The sequence below is a fragment of the Salminus brasiliensis genome, chromosome 19 (genome assembly GCF_030463535.1).
Source record: "Salminus brasiliensis chromosome 19, fSalBra1.hap2, whole genome shotgun sequence".
Taxonomy (NCBI): domain Eukaryota; kingdom Metazoa; phylum Chordata; class Actinopteri; order Characiformes; family Bryconidae; genus Salminus; species Salminus brasiliensis.
The window spans coordinates 21,078,588-21,099,603 of record NC_132896.1 but is presented as its reverse complement, the minus strand read 5'-3'; the positions used below and the strand labels follow the sequence as shown (position 1 = coordinate 21,099,603).

The 21,016-nt window shown below is 42.0% G+C and overlaps 1 protein-coding gene across 6 annotated transcripts in view; it reads right to left on the bottom strand.

Moving 5' to 3' along the window:
• Nucleotides 1–912: 912 nt before the first annotated feature.
• The window catches only part of drp2 (dystrophin related protein 2), a 60,746-nt gene continuing 40,642 nt past the window's right edge, over nt 913–21,016 (bottom strand). The window contains exons 17-22 of one of the 6 annotated variants that reach the window (XM_072664291.1): nt 15,248–15,313; nt 9,871–10,014; nt 7,246–7,483; nt 5,137–5,251; nt 4,246–4,383; nt 913–3,997 (exon numbers count right to left, since the gene is read on the bottom strand). In XM_072664291.1, the coding sequence (XP_072520392.1) occupies nt 4,289–4,383; nt 5,137–5,251; nt 7,246–7,483; nt 9,871–10,014; nt 15,248–15,313 (658 nt within the window). In that variant the 3' untranslated portion in view covers nt 913–3,997; nt 4,246–4,288. The other 5 variants (XM_072664292.1, XM_072664293.1, XM_072664294.1 and 2 more) reach the window with 5 other exon arrangements.

The following is a 21,016-nucleotide window of genomic DNA, read 5'->3' as shown; positions in this document are numbered from 1 at the left end:
CAAATTTAAGCCCATCGTGCAGCAGGAGCTGAAAAAGCTTGGGGAGACTCTGCGTTCCAAACATATTCGCGAGCAGAAGAACTACTGGACCAGCAGTCAGGAGAAGTGGGAAAAGAAGGCCCAGATCAAGAAAGGCAGCAAGGTTGAAAAGAAAAAGGAGGTAAAATGGGCTGACGAGAGCAAAACTACCGGAGAGAGCTCTGCAACGGTCAAGGATGTAGAACGACAAGCAAAAACTGCCAACTCTGACAAAGGAGAGGAAAGCATACTCAGCCTGCCGAGCAATGAAGAGGGACAGGAAAAGAAGACAAAAGGCCTCAATAGAGAACAGGCAGGCTGTCCAGCTCTAAACGAGGTGAAGGGAGAGTTAGATAATAAGTCTGTGGATAAGGAGAGACATTTAGATCAAGCCGAAGTCAGGATAGATAATTTGAACAGTACACCGAGATTGGGCACAGATGGCAAGGTCATGGAAGTCTCTCTTATGACTGAACAGGAAGATGCTGTTAAAAACACAGCTACTACAGAGAATGCTAGCCAGTTGAAAAGCAGCAATGTCAGAGAAGAGTCCAACAACACAGCAGGTGCTGAGGAGCTGGGCACTGGTGGTGGGCCACAGGCTGAAAAGGGAGCAGGACTGGCACAACATATGAACAGGCCTGGATGTGCTGACACCAAAAAAGGCAAGACTATTAGTAGCCAGAGAACACAAGGAAAGAATACAACAGGGAAAGCGTTTCCTAAAGAAGCGTCAGCTACAGCCAGCGCTACATCCAAAGCATCCCCTGCAAAATCTGCCTCAAAAAACGCAAAACGAAAACCTAAAAAGCTATGAACACATCCATATTCCACTTTTTCTTTTAAGTTACGGATGCATCCTGGAGCACTTAATTAGGCTTGACAGACACTGAGTATAACAAATACAAATTTATTTCTTTGTACACAATGAGTAGAAAGCAGCCAGTAACTCATTCATTTTTAAAAAGCTTTTCCTTTCACAAACATTTTATATAAATTAAAAACAAGGGGGAACAAACAGATCATGTGTTACGGTGCAAGGTAACGGTGCATTAAAAATTGATCAACACTTGAACACAGACTTAGGTGGAATGTCTGTAATTATCAAATTAAAAGCAAGAGACAACGCAGGACTAAATGTAAGTAATGTCACAAGTTTAGAGGTTAAATCAATGCCCAGTATTGTAGAGACCGAAACAAGCTTGCTGACCAGGCCGAGGCCAGCCCAGGTGTCGTGACCTGCAGGTCTGCTACTTTTAAAAACCGAAATAATGAGTGGGTTCGTTAGTGGAGCTAAAAACAGCAGGTTCAGCCCTTAGCAATGGCGTGTGGTACCACGTCATCCCGAGACCATATACCATTTTAGTCATGCTACAGATCCCAGAGGCTGCGGCCACCTGTGGTGACCTACTGAGATTCATTTTATCTCATTTTCTAAATGAGTAGACAGTGGCAACGGAGCCAACGTTAGCTTGAAGAAAAAATTATATTGGGTACATCTGGAACCGGAGGCTTATGGCAAAGCATAGCAAATGTAGCAAAGAGTAGTGAAGTGATGTAAATGATTTGCTACCATGTCCAATCTCATTATTTTAACATTTCAAAGAGTATGACATTTCCTGTGCCAGTAATGCTTCAAAAAGGGAAAAGCTGTATGAACTATGACCATGGATGGAGGGGGGGACAAAAGCTCTTTCCTGCATATTTAACGGGACCTGACATATGAATAGTGGAAATAAATAAAAGATCAAAGTATAGAATGTGTTTGTGGGCGCATTTCTCTGTGTTGGGTGTCCTTTGTCTTTAAGTGTGTTTAGTATGATAACAGGTGTCCCAGCTGGATGCAACAGATGTTGATCTTAATGAAGAGCCATGCCAGCTAAACAGTGACAGGCAGCTTAGGTGGGGGATGTGTGCACCTTCAGACACTTTCACTGTCTCTTTCTCTCTCTCTCTTTCTTTCTCTCTCTTTCTCTTTCTCTCTTTCTCTCTCTCTCTCCCTCCATACGCTTATTTGCATCTTCTCTATTATGAACGATGCCCCACCTTTCCAGAGAGCAGCCGGTTCTTCTGGGACAGTTCCCTAGCAACCGCGTCAAAATAAACAGACAGTGCAGCGCACAGTGATGTCAAATATGAACGTTCTGCCTCGAGCAGAGGCCTGGAGAATGTGCAATGGGATTCAAACTGAAACCTGTGCCCTGAAAAAAAACTGTTGTAGGCTGTAGATGGCTTCTTTTTCAGGGAAAGGTGGAAAAGCAGGTACTGTCCTTGTGCTGGCAGCTAATGACTTCAGAGTGTTCACTGGAACAAACAGAGAACATCCTCTCTCTCTCTCTCTCTCTCTCTCTTTTTTCTTTCTCTCCATTTGTTCCTTCTCTTCCTCACTGTCTCTTTCAGTCTCTCACTGTTTCTGCTCTTTCTTTCTTTCTTTCTTTCTTTCTCTCTCACTCTCAGCAGTAGCTAATCTGACACCTACAGGGCTGCTATGGCCAAACCCACCCAAGTGAATATTTACACAGCCAATCTTTTCCTTGCAACTGCCATATTTTTCCCTCTCCCCTTTTCTCTCTCTCAGGCGCTCCCATTTTTCTTCCCCCCTTCCTTTGCCTCAATCTCTTGCTCTCTCTCTTTCAGTGTTCTAGGGATACAGCCTCTTTTCACAGAAATCTGACAGCACCCAATAAATCGCTCTACAAAAAGTCTTTTTCTGCCTTCTGTGTGTTCACAAAGAGCGGGATCAGTTCGCTGTCCGCCTCCTTAACCATAATGTTAAATAATCCTGCATCACTCGCTCTTCAATTTCCTCCACAACGACTGTGGAACTGAGAAAAAGATGAAATGAAGCCGAAAGCGAGAGAGAGAGAGAGAGAGAGAGAGAGACACAGAGAGGTGATCTAAGGATAGCTGTGTTTATGAGATGCGTGACGCTTTTGAGAGTTAAGGAACATGCTAGGTCTAAAGTGCGTCAGCCTCCAACCGGGGTTTGGAGGTGTGGGTTCTCAGGCAATCAGACACACCCACCGCTGCTCTAGCCTGCGGTTGCCCTCCTTCTGTGCATCGCACAGCAGAGGCCTGTCATTTTTCAGGCAAAAGCTTTCACAACAAAGCATGTGCTGTGTTGCGCTACAAATCTTCCTCGCTATGAGACATTCCCCCCTACACCAGGAAACCCAAAGAGCTGTAAAATGGGCACTTATCTCCTTGCAGATACTTTGTATGTAAGCTGGGATACATCTGTGGGTGAGTGAGCGTAAGTGATTCGTAATAACAGTAGCAAGAGGGACAAAAATGACAGGATAGTAAGAGAAAGAGAGAGAGAGAGAGAGAGTGAGAAGGAGGCAGAAGAGGGCACAGTTGCATTTGGGAGCCATCAAGAGCAGAAATACAGCACTATGGCTGCATTGAATAAATGATGGCTTCTGTCGTTGATGTGTCAACCCTACAGAGCAAATATGCTTGTCCCGCTGGCTCCCAGCAATCTGTTCCTCTCTGCTTTCACAGAGCAGAGGCCACACGAGGCCTGGCCCGGCCTGCATTTGTTATGCGTGTGTGTGTGTGTTTGTGTGTCTGTGAATATTTTAATGTTGCATGAGATGGCAGTAAAACCCTGTAACATATGATTAAAAGCAAAAGTAAAAGCCATTAATTGAAGTTGATGGCACAGGATATAAGTACAAGGGATGTCCTTTCCTCTCTGTGCTTGATTGGCGGAGAGGTCATTGTGCTGTACTGAAGAAGCCACACATGCCTTCCGTTACTACAGGCAGCTGGTTAGCACAGTGGACGATCAAGCGCTGGCCTTTGGCACCAGGAGGACATTAGTTAGTTATCACTCAGGAACTCTTCACTGCAGTGCAGAAGTCAGCAAGGACAGGCAAGTGAACCGTTTGACCTGCTGAGCCCATCTATCAGTCTGTCTGTCTGTCTGTCTTGCATACTCCAGACAAAACCCACAATTAGATGAGCTATATGGCACCTGAAAGAGAGACAAATAATGCAACCCTTTAAGGTACATTTTTAACCCTTAGAAGTTATGGTTATAGATATAAAAAAACAACATACAATATACAAGTACAGGTACAAGCAACTAACTTGTTCTGTACCTGTGCTATATTACAGTGTATATTTACAGTTAATTTGTACAGCAATAGAACAATAGAGTTGAAGGTGATGGCGGATCATCCATGAGTACTACAGAAAGTTCTGCTTGTCCTGTGCACCAACCCGTGAAACGACTGGTCTCTCCCTCTGCATTTGTTCAGGCTCCTCACTGGACCGGCTCGGACGGGAAGACGTTCCTTAGCTGTTCGATCACCTCTTGCAGCTGCAGCACTGTGTCTTGCTCTTGGTCAAGATCCTCTCCTGTGAGGCAGCGACTTTCAGATTGCAGCTAACAACACATTCTTAAGCCTGTGTAACTCTTTGGAAAGGAGTTTATATGTCAGTGTTGCATCTTGGCACAACTACATTAACATCCAATTTGCTGCTTTTCCGTATTCAATAATTATTTGCACTTACCAATTTTGAATAATGTTACTTTTTTAAAGATGTAATCCCTGTTATAATAACAATAAGAATAATAAACTGAAAAGAATAAATCCCTGTTTACTGTAAAATATAAACAAGAGAAATGATTTGACATTTTCGCCATGTTTTGGCATGTTGGTAAATTTGCCACATTTTGGGCATGTTGCATTTTGTTGCTATAACAACAAATTGTCTGTTGTCGGGTTATGCACCATAAACCTGGACACGCTGCACAGAAATGGTTGTTCTTTAATTTATGAGGATAATGGGCCTCCTTAAATGTGTTCTTTAGAAAAGCCTGGTTCATAATGTGTTTTTAAACAGAATTATTATCTGCTCTTAAATTAGTGAATCCCATTGTTTTCATGAATTGGACAAATACCAAATAAAAAAACACTGGCGAATATCACAATCAACATGAAAACTGCATAAGTGGTTTTAAGGAGAAAGGTTTTCTTAAGAAGGGTCAGTGAATCAGGCCCTCTTAAGATATTTTTTACGTTTATTCCCCTTATTCTAGCATTATAATGTTAGCATTCCAAAAAATGGTGATGGAAATCTGTTGCCTGATTACTGTCTAGGTCTAACCTGCAGCCTCAGTGTCTGTGGTCTCTCTGCTTGGTGGCTCCCTCTGGTGAACCACTGACACAGGTGAAGACAGAGAAGAAGGTGCTGACCCATTGGCCTCTGAGTCATCTTTGGGCTTGAGGAAAAAAAGAAGAAAAATAGAAGAAAGAACAGAAGAGAGGAAGAAGAGACTCCAAAACGATGTCAAAAGTAGTAATTTACACTATATGGGCAAAAGAATTGGAGAAAACCTCTTAATCGCTAAATCCAGGTGTTTCAATCAGTCCTATTGCTAAAGGTGTATTACATCAAACACCTAGCCATGCAGTTCTATAGAGCTCACTGAATTCAAGCGAAGTACTGTAATACTGTACTATAATAAGTCAGTTAGTAAAATTTCTACCCTCCAAGATGATCCTGATCAGCTGTAAGTGGCATTATTGAAAAGTGGAAGCATGCTGACCTATTTCAGGTTTAGAATGGGATATCATAAAACTCCTGTAGATGTAATGTTTGGGTGTCCCAGTACTTTGGTCCATCTAGTGTACATGGAGGCTTCTATTAGCAAATTATGAAGCAGAACTAAGTCTTTAACCACTGCTTTTTTAGTTAGAAATTACCGTAATTTTATTTATTGCACAATTTGGCAGCAGTTTTGTGAATACAGGTTGAATCGGATTTAACGGTACTCTGGAGAGGCACTGACTGTTGTTGCTTTCTGTGATGAAAATATAAAGAAACCCTTGCACAAGTTTTTCAATTCTGCTGAAACTCAGAACATTGCCATATATTAACCAGGGATTTGGCACCAGTTCCATATCTTAGAAAGGCAATGCATTTCCTTCAGAAATGAAACAGTGCGACAGACACGAAGAAAAAAAGTACCCTCTTTCTGCCACATCACACATGGATGGAAAAAAGTGAATTGAAGAGAGACAGCTCGCTTCAGCAGGGAGACGTAGTCTGAGAGAGAAGTACGTTTCAAACTTTTCCATCAACCTGCCAAAGTGTCCACAGAGGTAATTCCATACAACCCCAAAAGACATGCAGGCAAAATGAGAGGGCTTGAATTTTCCAGAATTTCCCATTGCATTATGCCGTCCCTGATTTACATTTCCACCAACATCAATTAGCTCTCCTCTGAGTTCCTCTCCCTCTTCTTGTCTATCCCCACTGTAATCCCCCTTTCACCCCCAGTTACAGCTGCCAATCCCCTCCTCTCACTCTGTCTCAATTTGCACAACCCGTCAATCATCCCACTTTAACCTGAAGCATCTGTCCTGTCTTGCTATCTCTGCCCCCTCTCTGGTTTTCTGGACTCTCTGCCTACCTCTCACCTCATCTTCCAGCCATACTGTAGTTTCTCTATGCTCTGCCTTCACCTGCTTCGTTTCTCCTCTATTTCTTTCCCCGGAGGCAATGGAATCCTCAGTTTATCCTCAGCTGCTCTTTCCATCTGCTTTTCCATCCTCTTTTTCACAGCCTCAGAAATGACTTACCTTCAATCCCTCCACAATCTGTCTTTACAATGATGATTTCAACAAATAGTCTCTGCCTTCCTGCCTCCCCTCCTATATGCCTTTGCAAATCACCTTGACTTGTGAGTCTGCCTTTTTTCAGCAACTCTCTTTCAACCATCACCCATGCTATTTCTTTCTCTTTCCCCCACTCTCCCCAAATCTCCCCTCACTTTACCTGAGACATTACCTTTCTCTCTCTTCTCTCCCTCTGTGTCCCCATTCTACTTCCCTGCGTGAGAAACATCAAGGCAGCCTCTAATGCCGTCTCCCCCCCACCGTCCCCACATCCTCCTACTCTCCGCCTGCAGCCTCAAAACTCTCTCCCTCCCTCCTTTCCTCCCTTTTTCTGTCTTCAGACAGGCTCTGTTTGTTCCCTAAGCTCCCTCATATCCCCACACCTTCAGCCAGTCTGTCCTTTCTTGTCCTTCATTAACATTTCCATATGCTTCCTATTCACTCTTTTCGTGTCCTTAATGTTTTAAATCCTGTATTTATATAAATGCAGGGAAGGTAAACACCACTCTCCCACAAACATCAGTTCAAGCAAAATCTGCAAGCACTCACATTCTTTCTGAAACGTGTGTGTGAGAGAGAGAGTTTGTGTCCTAACCTGCAGCAGTAGCTCTCGGAGCCTACGGAGCTGCGATTCCAGTTGCTTGTTGTGGTCCTCCAGGATCTGCATACGAGTCTCCAGGCGGCTCTTGTGCTGCCGGAGGACTCGAGCCTCGGCCAGAAGCTCCTCATCCTGCTGACCTGCTGGCGAGCCCGCGCCACCCTCAACCAGCTGTGGAGCTGCTGCCGCCTCCTCATGCTTCCACTTCAGCCGCCGGTACTCGCCCTGCAGCATCCTGCCAGACACAAAGGTATAACCCCCCCCAAATTATCAATATCTGCACTTTATGTGTCATGAATAAATTTAGTGCACTCTATAATACGGTGACTGCAAAGCCAAAACCTCTAAAGCTGCTTATTTTTGCAGCCTAACAAAAAATCTGTGCTTTGCAGAGCAAAAATATAATTATTCATATAATATCATTATATAAGTACATTATGTACAACAAAGTAAAAGGTTGCAAATTTAATACCTAATAGTAGTAAAACCTGCATACAGCTTTGCAAATTAACTTCACCAGATTCTTGGCGAACTCTGTGTTTGTGCTGGGACATTGTCTTGCTGCATGATGAAGCATTAGCTAATGAATCCGGAGGCATTTACTTAATTATTTAAATTAGCAGGCAAGACGTTTGAGTTTTTGTAAGTATTTCAATGCTTCTTTCTGTTACAAAACATTCCAAATTGTTCAATTGTGCTATGCTGACTTTCTGTGCTGTGGTTCCACATAAATTCCTCTTTTTGCTCAGCATCCGAAATGTTTATGAGCAAACTCATTTCTTGAGTCAACATGATGGTTCAGGCCTACCAGGTCAGAGCGAATTTTTTTCTCTCTCCAGTTTTCTGACTGGAATTGCTGCCGTAAACAACAACAAAAAGTGAAAAAAAAAACTTGTGCCTTAAAAACTAAAACAAGTAAAGTAAAACTGCCTGTTTTGTTGAACACCAACATATTCATATCACCGTGCCAATCTTCCTAGGCTAATCACAAAACTCAATGTCTATTCTGAACTAACTGGCTGACCAATTATAGTTAAATCCTTGTTCTTGTGTTTGTATATTTTTACGGACAGTTGCAAATGGGCTAAAACCACACTAGACCACCGGGAATTCTCTTGAATTCTCACTTAATTAACCCCTTCGGCATTAAGCCCTATTGACTCCAAAGGAAGACACTAATGTGAAGATCCAGCACTAAACCACACATTCACAGCTTTCAGTCCACAAAAAAGGACAGATGTGACCCTTTGTTTACACTAGCCTTAACAACATGACAGAAGGGTACAAACACAAACATCAAGCAATAAATGTTAGCACACTAAAAGAACTATAACAACTGGCACATAAGCTAGGTAGACCTACCTACTAGGTAATCGAGATAGATAAAGAGCTCATACACAAACCTGGCATTCTAAGTGCAGAATTACATATTCTTTTACATTTCTGTTAGTGCCTTAACTTTGGTTGTTTCTATGGTAGGTTGAATGAAGCATATAATTTATCTACGTGCCAACTTTAAAATCAGCAACAGAATACAAAACAAATCCCATTCTCACTAAACAACATAAATAGCCATATGTCCCAAAATGCCTGAGACTGCTTCTGTTTATAAATAAGTGCTTCAGAGTCACTAATTACCAACTGAAAAGCAACACTGCAAAAAAGAAATGTGACCTTGTGTTTTGAGACATTACTAAAGCATTTTAAGGGTCAAGTGAAAACACACTGCAATAAAAGCATGTTAAAGGGAAGAAACTGTCACGTTCTATTTATAGAACAGTCAGCACATTTATAGCCAGATCACTGCTTCTTTACTCTTTATGAGGAAAGTAACAAGGTTTTAATAGAGGTGGCAATCACATAGGCCTTGGAAGCCACCACAAATGGCAGCAGTAAATGTAGATTTATGAACTGGGTTAAGGTTGCAGATGCCCTGGAGACATTCGTAATTAATCCTGCTTTATTAACTGATTATTCGCACACAGCAAAGCGGGCTGGAACTGACCCAGGCTTAAAGATCAGGGTTTCTAAAGAAAATGGAGGAAGGAAATGTAAATGAGTCATATAGATGGCCATGGCCCCTGGTGCAGACTTAAGTGGTTTTGAAAAGGTGCAGATTTAACTTCTAAGAAGCATCTCAGGAAATGAGACTTTCATACAAAAAAGGAGAAGATTGCACTTCTAGTAGTGGACCCAAAAAACGTTTAGTCTTCTCTGCAATGTCCACAGTCAATCATGAATAAAATAAATTTTTATTCCAGTTACTTAAAAGTCATTAATTAGAAGTGTTTGCTCTGAACAGCTTTAAACTAAATATGTCAGTCAGAATGTTGACAGGATGCCCTCAGTACCTCTACAACACTTCTGAATAACTTCCAGTTCAGGCATCAGTCACACAGGTATGGACACCATTTGTCGCTACACAACAAAGAGTGCTGCGCACGCTAAATAAATAAATAACAATGCCATGCTTTTGCATAGTCTGTGGCCCTTTTGCCAGGGGACCAGCTGGCATTACATTGTGACTTGCTGGTATTATGCATTGTCCAATAAACAAAAGGCAGCACTGTGTGACAGTGAGAGAGTGGGACGCTATGAATGTGTGCGTGTGTGTGTCCTCACCTGTTCTCATTCTCCAGTCGGGCCAGAGTGCGCTGCAGCTCCTCTTTGTTGTGGCAGTCAAGGTGGGCGAGGAGGTGTGGCCCAGGCGGAGAGTCCTGCTCCAGGGCGGGGCTGGAGTGACGCAGGAGGTACTGATCTTCATCCCTGAGTCCCGCCGCACAGGAGACAATGCACACTGAGCCGCCAGAGCCAGAGCCACAGCCACAGCGCATACACACACCCGCTTTACAGGGCATGCGCCCACATGCGCCCAGACCAGCCAAAGGAAAGCATGCGCTAGCCAACAGCACCATAGCCACACAGGCATTTAGAGCTTAAATCATTTATCTAAACCTGAGGGGTGGGGTTTGTACAGGGTGGTGTTTTTTCAACATCAAACATTATTGGGCTATATATAATAATTAGGTTCTCATAAACCAATTTTAATTGTGGACAGCTGATAATCAGGTTTGTGTCAAGTTTCAGTACAGGTTCAAAACTGTAATGAGTTGGAGTTAGCTCTAATTGGTCTTGAGGAGAATGTTCTTGGGCTATATTCAATTCCTGTCCAAAATCCCAGACCTCATTAAAGTTCCTACAGGCATTCATATGCATGTATGCACAAGTACGCATATACAGTGGCACGAGAAAGTTTGCAAACCCTTCTCAATTTTCTGTATTCATACATAAATCTGATGTGATCAGATCTTCATTATAAAGCCTAACAAGGTATGGAGAAGCCAATTAAACAAAGCCATTTTTTTTACAATTATTTATTAAGCAAAATTATCCAACATCAAATATCTTTATTGAGAAGTATGTGAACTTTTCCTTTCAGTAGGGGCATGACACCCTTAAAAAGCAGAAACCTCAACCAAACATTTTTGGTAACTTGGTTGGAATTTTGGTCCATTTGGCCTTACAAAAGTTAGAGTTCAGTGATGTTGGTGGTCTTACTTGCATTCTGACCTTTTAAAGTCCTCCTACCACATTTCTATTAGGTTAAAGTCTTGACTAAGATGAATTTCACAAATTTACAGATTACCAAAATCTAATCTAATCTTTGCAGAGAACAGGCAGCAATGTTCTTTCTAGAGAGTAGTGGCCTCCTCCCTGCCATACTGCCATGCACTACATTCTGGTGTAGCATTTGCCTGATGGTGGTAACTGGATACTAGACTATCTCACCAACCGACCACAGTATGTGAGGGCACGGGACTGTGTCTCTGATATGGTGGTCAGCAGCACAGGGGCCCCTCAAGGAATGGTCTTGGCACCGTTCCTCTTCACCCTGTACACTGCTGACTTCATGTACAGCTCACCAACCTGTCACCTCAAGAAGTTCTCTGATGCTCTGAAGCGATCGTCAGCCTCATAACTAATAAGGAGAACGGCGAGTACAGAGAACTGATTTAAGACTTTGTGGACTGATGTCTCTCAGAACCACCTTCAGATAAACGCAGGAAAGACCAAAAAACTGTTGGTGGATTTCCGCAGGTCCAGACACCCCCCTCCATCAGTGAACATCCAGGGTATAGACATTGAGAGAGTGGACTCTTATAAATACCTGGGTGTTTATCTAAATAACAAACTGGTCAGTTAACACTGCTGCACTCTACAAGAAAGGCCAGAGCAGACTCTACCTACTGAGGAGATTGAGGTCCTTTGGAGTGCAAGGAGCACTCCTGAGGACTTTCTTTGACACAGTGGTGGCATCTGCCATCTTTTATGGAGTGGTTTGCTGGGGCAGTAGCATCTCGACAGCAGACAAGAAGAGACTGAATAAACTCATAAAGAGGGCTGGCTCTGTCCTGTGATGCTTCTTAGACCCAGAATTATTTCAGCTAATGTCAACTTGGGCTTTCTAATTAAAGTTAGGCCAGCCCCCTATTAAAACAATACAGTGTGTAATGTGGCCTGTTGCCACAAATACGTTTGCCACCCTCGTATGCATAAACTCATGTGCACACTCTCCCCACTTACACATGTGCACCACTCTCCCTACACAACTGATCGGCGTCATGGGGTCACAAATTACAAGATCTTTCAGCAGGAGGAACCCACATGAGTCTGTCTGCTCTCCACGTGACCATGAGAACAAATTGCTTCTTTTTTCTTCCTTAATTAATGTTTATAAGAAATGAGTGATACAAGTTGTGTGCACATGTGTACTGATTTGCAGTAAGATCATGTAGTGTGAACCTGCCACAACTCTTAACTATCTGCCACTACTAATATTACCACCATTATCATTACTCCTTTACCATCACTGCTATGATTTGATTAAGTAATATATATATATATATATATATATATATATATATATATATATATATAATGTTATATATATAATATACCATGATTATTATAGACATATTATGATTATGTTGCACACCTGAGCAGTAGAACAGTCTTGTTGGTACGGTGACGTTTATCAATAATTTATAAATAGTTCTGACCAGAGGAGGATGGGTCCCCCTTGTGAGTCTTCGTTCCTCCCAAGGTTTTGTTCTCCAGCTCTGGGGGAGTTTTTTTCTTGCCACTGCCGCCTTTGGCTTGTTCACTGGGAGTCTTAGGTTTTCTTTAGTCTTAGGTCTTCTCATTATTTGCACACCTGTACAGATGTTCTTTTCTTTTCTGTAAATATATTTTTCAGCTCTTTATTACCTTTATTACCTTTAGTACTTTCTACTTTTTTTAATTTATCCCCTACCCTATTTATTGTTTAGTGTCATTTTCCTTTAGTTTAAGACTGTGTTCTGTGTTTCTTTGTTACTTGTCATACGTGTTGCTCTCACCAAGACAAATTCCTTGTATGGGTAACATACTTGGTGAAATAAAGAGATTCTGATTCTGATTCTGATTCTGATGTTGTTGATTTCTTGTATTTTTACTGATTACTGATTGTGTAAAGCTGCTTTGTGACAACACAAAGCAGCTTTACAGTACAAATAACAGCACTGTACAAATAAATTTGATTTGATTTGAATGGTCCTTCAGTAGGGAGTGGTGATGGTCAAAACAATAAAATACAAAAATATAAATAAATAAATAAATAAATATAAATGAACTTATACAGCTAGAGGTTCACACACTTTGCTCAATATATAATACATAATCACTGTAATATGTTTGCGCCATTTGTTTATCTTTATTTAGTGTAGATTTGATAAAGATTTGAGGTCATTTCAGGTCAAGCCTATGAAATATAAACAGTTTTAAATGTTTGCAAACTTTCTAGCCATATTGTATACAACCTTTGCTGAGCACATACACGAGTTACACACAATTGCTCACAGCCACAAAGGCTAAGAGCAACATTTGTAAACATCTTGACTTGGAAACAAACACACACAGTGTGCACAGCAGATAACCACACATTAGGTGATGGAGCACACACAGACACCCTTACACTCATTCATAGACAAGCTTACATACACTGAAGCAAAAATGCATGGAAAGGAAAATGTGCACACCTTAGCCCACAATTAACATGCTGAGCAAGCACACATAAGCCTAGCATGCGCAATCCTTTGATCCAGTTCAAATGCTATGATATGAGAGAAATTACAGCTAAAAAAAACTGCAGCACATTGTCTCAGCAATCTATTTGCCTCTCCGGCGTTACCTGCTACTTTGTACACTGCAGCAGAGGGCATACCTGCACCTTTGATGCTGTTTGACACTAGCGATTTAATGACAAAACTGTGAGCTAGATCAAAGCTACTCATAGCATCTGGATCAAGTCCAATGTGGAAATGCAAACAGACTTCTGGAGGCTGCACACGGAGAGGCGCAGAGCCTCTGAATGGAACACACACACACACACGCACACAGCAGAGTTGATCTGCACCTGTGCAGTATAGCTCCTATAGTTCTGGGCTGAGAAAGCAGAGCTTACACAGAGATCCACAGGTTCATACGAGCAAGGACATGCTGAAGCATGAATACAGAACAGGGAAGCGCATCCACATACTGCACATGTACTGAGCTGTAAGTGCATGCTTGTGTAAACAGAGCAGGAGCACACACACAGACACACAGAAGCCAACTAAGCTAGTGAGAGACAAGGTCAGCACAGCATCACATTAACCCACAAAGCGGGCAAGACTCTACTTGGATTTAAATTTAAAGTACAGAAGTAGCACTTACACTTTAATGCCTGATAATATATCCTGATAAGATATAGGAGTTGTTGTTTCATTTCATTAACCCTTTAAACCCCTAGGTTAATGTTTTATTATAATTTAAAAGTGAAAACTACCAAATATCCTTTTAGCTTACCAGAATTTCACAGGGTTCTATTTTAGGGCCTATCAAGCTGATATAAAGTATTGTTACAGTAATGAAGTCTGGGCCTACATACAGAGTTAAAGAGGTTAAAGTACTCACTGGTACAATATTATTCCAATGTGGTGATAATAATCTAAAAATCAGGAAGCATTCCAAATTGAGAAAATGGCATGAGGTAACCTGAGCGGATGAGTGTAGGCCAAGTGTAACTGACAATTATAAAATAGACTGCATGCTACACCTGGAAGAAATGGAAGACTGCCTTGGAGAGAAGTGCAGGTTGGCCAAAAATGCTTACTGGGAACGACATGCACTAAGATGATCACTGCTGCATTAATAAAGAGAAGTTGGCGGCTGTCCTGCTTTCCCTTTATCAGAAATTGGTGGAGCGCATTCCATAACACGTTAATGTGGTTATTCAGGCCAAACGTGGACACAAAATTCTGCAGTAAAAGCAGTTTTGCACTAAAATACACATGTCCCAATGATTTTGCTAAGGTAGTAACATCAGGAAGATTACTAACGTAATGACGGAATTTCAGTGGTGGAACAGCAGCTGAAAGGTTGTGTTTCCACACAGAAGCTGCCCTTAGTCCCTCACTCTCTCATGCACACACCCCAAAGCCAGTGTTCTGCTGCGGCTGTAGCCTCTGATGGACTGACCTCTTTTATGGGCGTACTTTTTTTTGTGAGGGCTCAACCTTATTTCACTTATGTATGCGCGTGAGGCAGCCACCTTACCCTCTTGGTTGGCCTGTAACTCGCCACATCGTGTTTCAGGGCATTTCAATGGCCCCTCTCATCACCCCCACCCTCTGTGAAAGTCATGGGCGCAGCCTGTTCTATTTATTCCCGGGACCGTTCTCCTTAATCACAAAGACTTTTATATGACGGGGGAGAGTGCGTGCATTGCCATGGGTCATTTTCATTATCTTTCAGGGTTTTTTTGTCACTGCCCAGCCGCCCCCGAAACATAAAAACACAGCCATACACACGTGAGCGCACACACAGACGTGCGCACACACAGACGTGCACCCACACGCACACAGGACCTAGGCAGTAATAAAAGATTTCAGTGTGTGGGGGTGGCAGGCTGCATACTCACAGACTTTCATCAGGAGAGAGGCTGTCAGTGAAGAAGGAGCAACTCTGGCTTTCCATTTCTGCCAGCCTGACAGAGGAGAGAGAGAGCAAGAGGAAGAGAGAAAGTGAAGGAAGGAGACAGAAGCAGAGACAATAGAAAAGAGGTGGAAATTATGGCAGCATACACACATTTCTGTATTTAGGTCAGTCACACAATAGTGAATATGGGGGTGTTAGACTACAAATAAGACATAGAATAAATAAGACACATCTCCTTGTGAAAGGGTTTTGCATTATAATCCACTCCTGCACCAAACATAACATAAACACAACTGGTATCTTCAGAAAAGTGCCAACCCCAATGTCCAATTTATCACCCCCATTAGCTAACACACTAGGAACACTATTTAAAAAATAGTGAAAAAAGTGGTTAAAAAACTTTATAATAATGACTTCTTATAAGACAATGTTAGCTTCCTGTAGCTATTAAACAACCACATCAACCACAACAGAAGTTCCAGGGGAAAAAAAGAAGAAATCTCTAAAAGGCCTTTTCGTTGTCCATGTGTTCAGCTGCAAACTTCAGCTGAGCTGAAAAGTGGACTAGTGGAGCAGGGACTTCTATTTTTGAACAGCAGCCTCTCCAGTCCATGGCAATGTAAAACTCGACTTGACTGTAGACAGTGACAATGGATGGAAGGATTGTTCTTTAAAGCAGCAAAAGGAATTCTGATATAGTTGCAAATCACAGAACGTGTCTGCTGATAATTGGCTGGTATAGAAAAGGCCAAGAATGACATTTAGGATGGTATATTGCTAAGCTAGGTTCTAGGCACCCATCTGTGACAAACCACTGTTACTTGTGCTACTCTCACAGATGCTATTTATAAAGCTGGAAAAGTGTGACTTCAAGAAATCAATAGACTGAGTTTCATGTCTCCAATGTGAGAAGACACGCTAATGCACTCATGATGCCACATCCAGCAATAAAAGGGTTAACCTCCAGGAAGTTCAGCACCATGGAGAGCACATTGGCCCTGGCATTTGCCATTAGCAGAGTGCCTGAGGAACTTTGCTTTTAGCAACATTCTGCACTTTGCCTGCCTGAAGTCACCCTTAGGTGGGAGACAGGGGAGACTTCACAGCCTCACCAGGACAGCTTGTGAATTGGTGGCAGTGCAGGCTCCTGCAGAGACAGTAATGAAAAGTGCTAAGTGCTTTGCGTTATTCTACAGTTGTAGAGAGAGCTGCAAGAGCTCGCTCTACACTAGGGATACGCTAACATGGAATTGCTGGGCTAATAATGACAACTGTGATAATGTCTGGCTGTTGCTGATATGAATACCTGATATGAATAATCAAAACTTTAGTTAGTTTTTGTGACATGGTATTTTATAACTTGCTCACAATATAATCCATAAAGTGCAATAAGCCTAAGAGATAAAACTACTGCTAGGAACCATATAGACTATATAGATCACCATAATGATGAACTTGACGACATATTAAATAAATCAGTGGTACTTAAAGCCCTTGGTGTGCACCCTGTTGAGATTTATATAAATTGCAGAACTACAAAAAAAGTAAGATATCAACTGTAAAATTTAATGGAGCTTTTGTATATGACAGTAACAACGCGTCTAGCTAACCTCTACTTTAAGCAAAGAGCAAAAATATTCAATTACAAAAAACAACATACTTACATTACAACTGAAAGCACATTTTTGGGCAATGAAATGCTGTCACAAAAACAGCTGGCATTGTAATTTTATTAATAATACTTTAACACAATTTGGAAAAGTAAATATTCACAGAACAAAACAAACTATCAGCTAATTAAACTAAACAAGGGACAACAATAGTAAAGGCTAAAGCTACAGACAAAAATAAACAAGGCTTCATGTAAGAGGTTGTAGGCTAGTAGCTCTAGCTAACAGCTACAGCTAATTATAAACAAAGGATAGGGCTAGGATAAGCCAAGTTATTAGCATTCCATTTGGAACAGCCTGACACTGAAAAGCACTTGTTGGGCCTCAAACACTACATTTCCACCAATCTAACCCCCTGCAGATTTTGCTAATTTAACAAGTTGCAAATAAGTTAGAGCCTTCAAACTTTGAACAAGAGCAGCATTTATTAACAGATGCATAAATAATAATAATAATAATATAATAAATTTTGTAATATTACAAACAAAAAATATAAGTTGCTCAGTTAAATTATAATACATTTTAAACATAAAAATGTGGGTCAATTATTATCCAACCCCTAGGTTTAATATTTTGTGGAAAAAAACTTTTGCAATTACAGCTATTAATCGTTTTTTATAAGACTTGATCATGCCGGCACAGGTCTCTGGAGTAATCTTGGCCCACTTCTCCATGCAGATCTTCTCCAAGTTATCTAGGTTCTTTGGGTGTCTCATGTGGACTTTAATCCTGAGCACCTTCCACAACACCTTGATGTTTTCCCTCTTGAACCAGGCCTTGGTTTTCTTGGCTGTGTGCCTGGCGTTGTCTTGTTGGAAGATGAAATGACGACCCATCTTAAGATCCTTGATGGAGGAGCGGAGGTTCTTGGTCAAAATCTCCAGGTAGGCTGTGCTATCCATCTTCCCGTGGATGCGGACCAGATGGCCAGACCCCTTGGCTGAGAAGCAGCCCCACAGCATGATGCTGCCACCACCATGCTTGACTGTAGGGATGGTATTCTTGGGGTTGTATGCAGTGCCATCCTGTCGCCAAGTGTCATGGGTGTGGCTGGCACCAAAGACCTCAATCTTGGTCTCATCAGACCAGAGAACCTTGAACCAGTCTGCCTCAGAATCCTCCAACTGTAGATGAGCCTTGACATGGCGCTTTGAAAGTAAAGGTACCTTACGGGCTCGTCTGGAATGGAGACCATTGCGGTGGAGTACGTTACTTATGGTATTGACTGAAACCAATGTCTCCATCGGCATGAGATCTTCCCGGAGCTCCCTCCTTGTTGTTCTTGGGTCAGCCTTGACTGTTCGGACAAGCCTGGCTTCGGCACGGGAGGAAACTTTGAAAGGCTGTCCGTGGAAGGTTAATAGTAGTTCCATAAGCCTTCCACTTCCGGATGATGCTCCCAATGGTGGAGACAGGTAGGCCCCACTCCTTGGAAAGGTTAAGTTTTGAACCCTTTGCCAGCCTTGTGACCCTCCACGATTTTGTCTCTAATGGCCTTGGAATACTCCTTAGTCTTTCCCATGTTGACCATGTATGAGTGCTGTTCACAAGTTTGGGAAGGAGCTTAAATAGTCAGAAAAGGCGGGAAAAAACATAAAAAACATAAAAAATAATTAATCCAAACGTGAAGCTCATTGTTCTTTATGCCTCAATTACTTCTTAATACTTGAGGGAACCAAACAGAATTTTGGTGGTTTGAGGGGTTGAATAATAATTACCCTTTATAAACTTTTCACAATTTTAAAAAACAATAAACAAAGAAATAACATTATTTTTTGCTGCAGTGCATTTCACACGTCCAGGCTGATCTACAGTCCAAATGTCACAATGCCAAGTTAACTCCAAATGTGTAAACCTGCAAAATCTGCAGGGGGTTGAATACTACTTGGAGGCACTGTATATATATACACTGCATCACTACTCTACACTCTTCTGGTGTTTTGCAGAGCGGCAATATAGTGGAATGGAAGTGATGGAGAGCCAGTCAGAGAGTCAGTGGATGTTACATCATCCAAGGTCCTCTTCTCAGGCAGACACTCTCAGTGTGCTGCTCGCTGTTTTTTAACCTTTAATGCGGCAGTGACAGCTTTTAATTTAATCAGCTATGGCATCCATCAGCTGGATCGAATCACACCCATAGGCTAAGTGACTGAGAGGATAGTTGAGTCAAGGAAAACCGAAAACTGAGTTTAAGGATACACATCCCCACGGCCAAAGATAAGAGATCAGAAACACGTTATGAGTAAACAGATGTGTGTGCATGTGTGCAAGTATATGTGGATAAAAGCAGCTAATATACAGGCCTGTATTTGATGCAGGAATTATAGGTGTGGGAGTAAGTTTGAATCACACCAGCATTTATGTGACGCAGAAGATGATCCAACTTTCTGAGGATTTGGCCTCTCAGGACACTTCCTTACTGAGAGACTCTCTCTCTCTCTCTCTCTCTCTCTCTCTCTCTCTCTCAGTGCTTCTCTCTTTCTCTGATGTGCTTTTTTGATGATGAAAAAGCTTCCCTTTAAACAGGCCCTTTACTCTCTGACGTTCACACAAAATCTACCCCTTTCGAGTTGGCTCCAAACACCGCCCGCTAGCCCTCCCCCTGCTGGGCCTCCTCCATTATTTCCCATTAACACGTACACCCAGCCGCTTGGCTGTTACAGCATTGAAATATTTCCTTCCATCCTTCCCCCATTGAGTTGATACATTTCCCCTACATTCGAAAATCTTCACTCTCGACATTAAACTTTTGATGTCAATTACATTTTTCATTAGAACTCCAAAGAAAATCTTGACAATGATGAAGGGAATAAATAAAGTAATACGATACCTCATTTAGTGGACTTTCTCCTTCTCGCTTTATGTGGGACAGGGAGGCGTGAGATAAAACTGAATTAAAAGGCATTTTACATTGAGCTGCTGAATGGAGACAGATCCTTCAGCTATGCCATTCTTCCCAGGGCCATAAAAGGCTTGTCTTTTCCTATTTAGCCAGCACTCAGATCATGCTGAAGTTTGCTTAAAGTATGGAAAAAAACAGCACCCTTTGAGAAGGATCTGCATTCACAGATGTGTAGAAAGAGTGGAAAACACACACACACACACACACACACACACACACACACACACACATCAGTCTGGCAAGTGCACACAGGGGCTTAAGAAGTGTTCCCCAGACGTCAACGTCTGAGTCACCCCACACTACAGTCCTCCCTCCTGCAATGGCTGCGGAAATGGCCATCATAAAGCAGCCTCTTCACAAAATAACCTTCAGCATTTTTTACACTTCGACATGTTCTGTTTAATTGCACCGGGCCTGCTGGCACACACAAGAAGCACAGTTGTCGCACAGTCACGCAGTAGTGAAATATTTCAATTAAGTGGGAGAGTGAGAAAACAAAGAGAATTTTAGAGCTGAAGCAAACTCACACAGCCAACACAGGGAAGAAGAGAAAACAGGCACAGAGAAAAAGAAGGGAACAGAGCAGAGCGAGAGATAGCGGAAAAGTGAGAAAGGGAGATGAACAGGGGGAAAGAGAGGGTGATGGATATTGGTAGAGAAAAGGAGAAATGAAGTGAAAAATTGAGATGCAGGGGGAGGAATCAAGCATGTGACAGCAGGGAGAGACACAGACAGATGGAGACAAAGAGAGAGACAGAAAGGAGGAAGGAAGGAAGGAAGGATGAAAAGAGGGAAAATGTTTCAGATGGTGGAAACAGCATTGCAGTGTTTGCTGACATGGCTGGCAGAGTGGTACCAAGGGCCAGGCAAAAGGGTTCTGATCTTTGTGTGTGTTTGTGAGTGTGTGCATAGGCAGGATGAACCAGAAGACAAAGAATGTGATTCATAAGCAAACCTCACTTCATTCATTTGTAGCCATTTTACTCCTTAATGCACTACTTTGCATTAAAGTATTTGATTCCTGGGTGTGTTTATTACTGTTTATTACTGCTAGAGAATTGGATCAACATATTTTAACGGATAATCCCGAACCATGTCCGATCCATAAGCGGACATCATTTACAAACTGCCGTAGTGAGTCGTATTTTCCAAAGATAACAAAGCAGTTTAAATGTCTGCA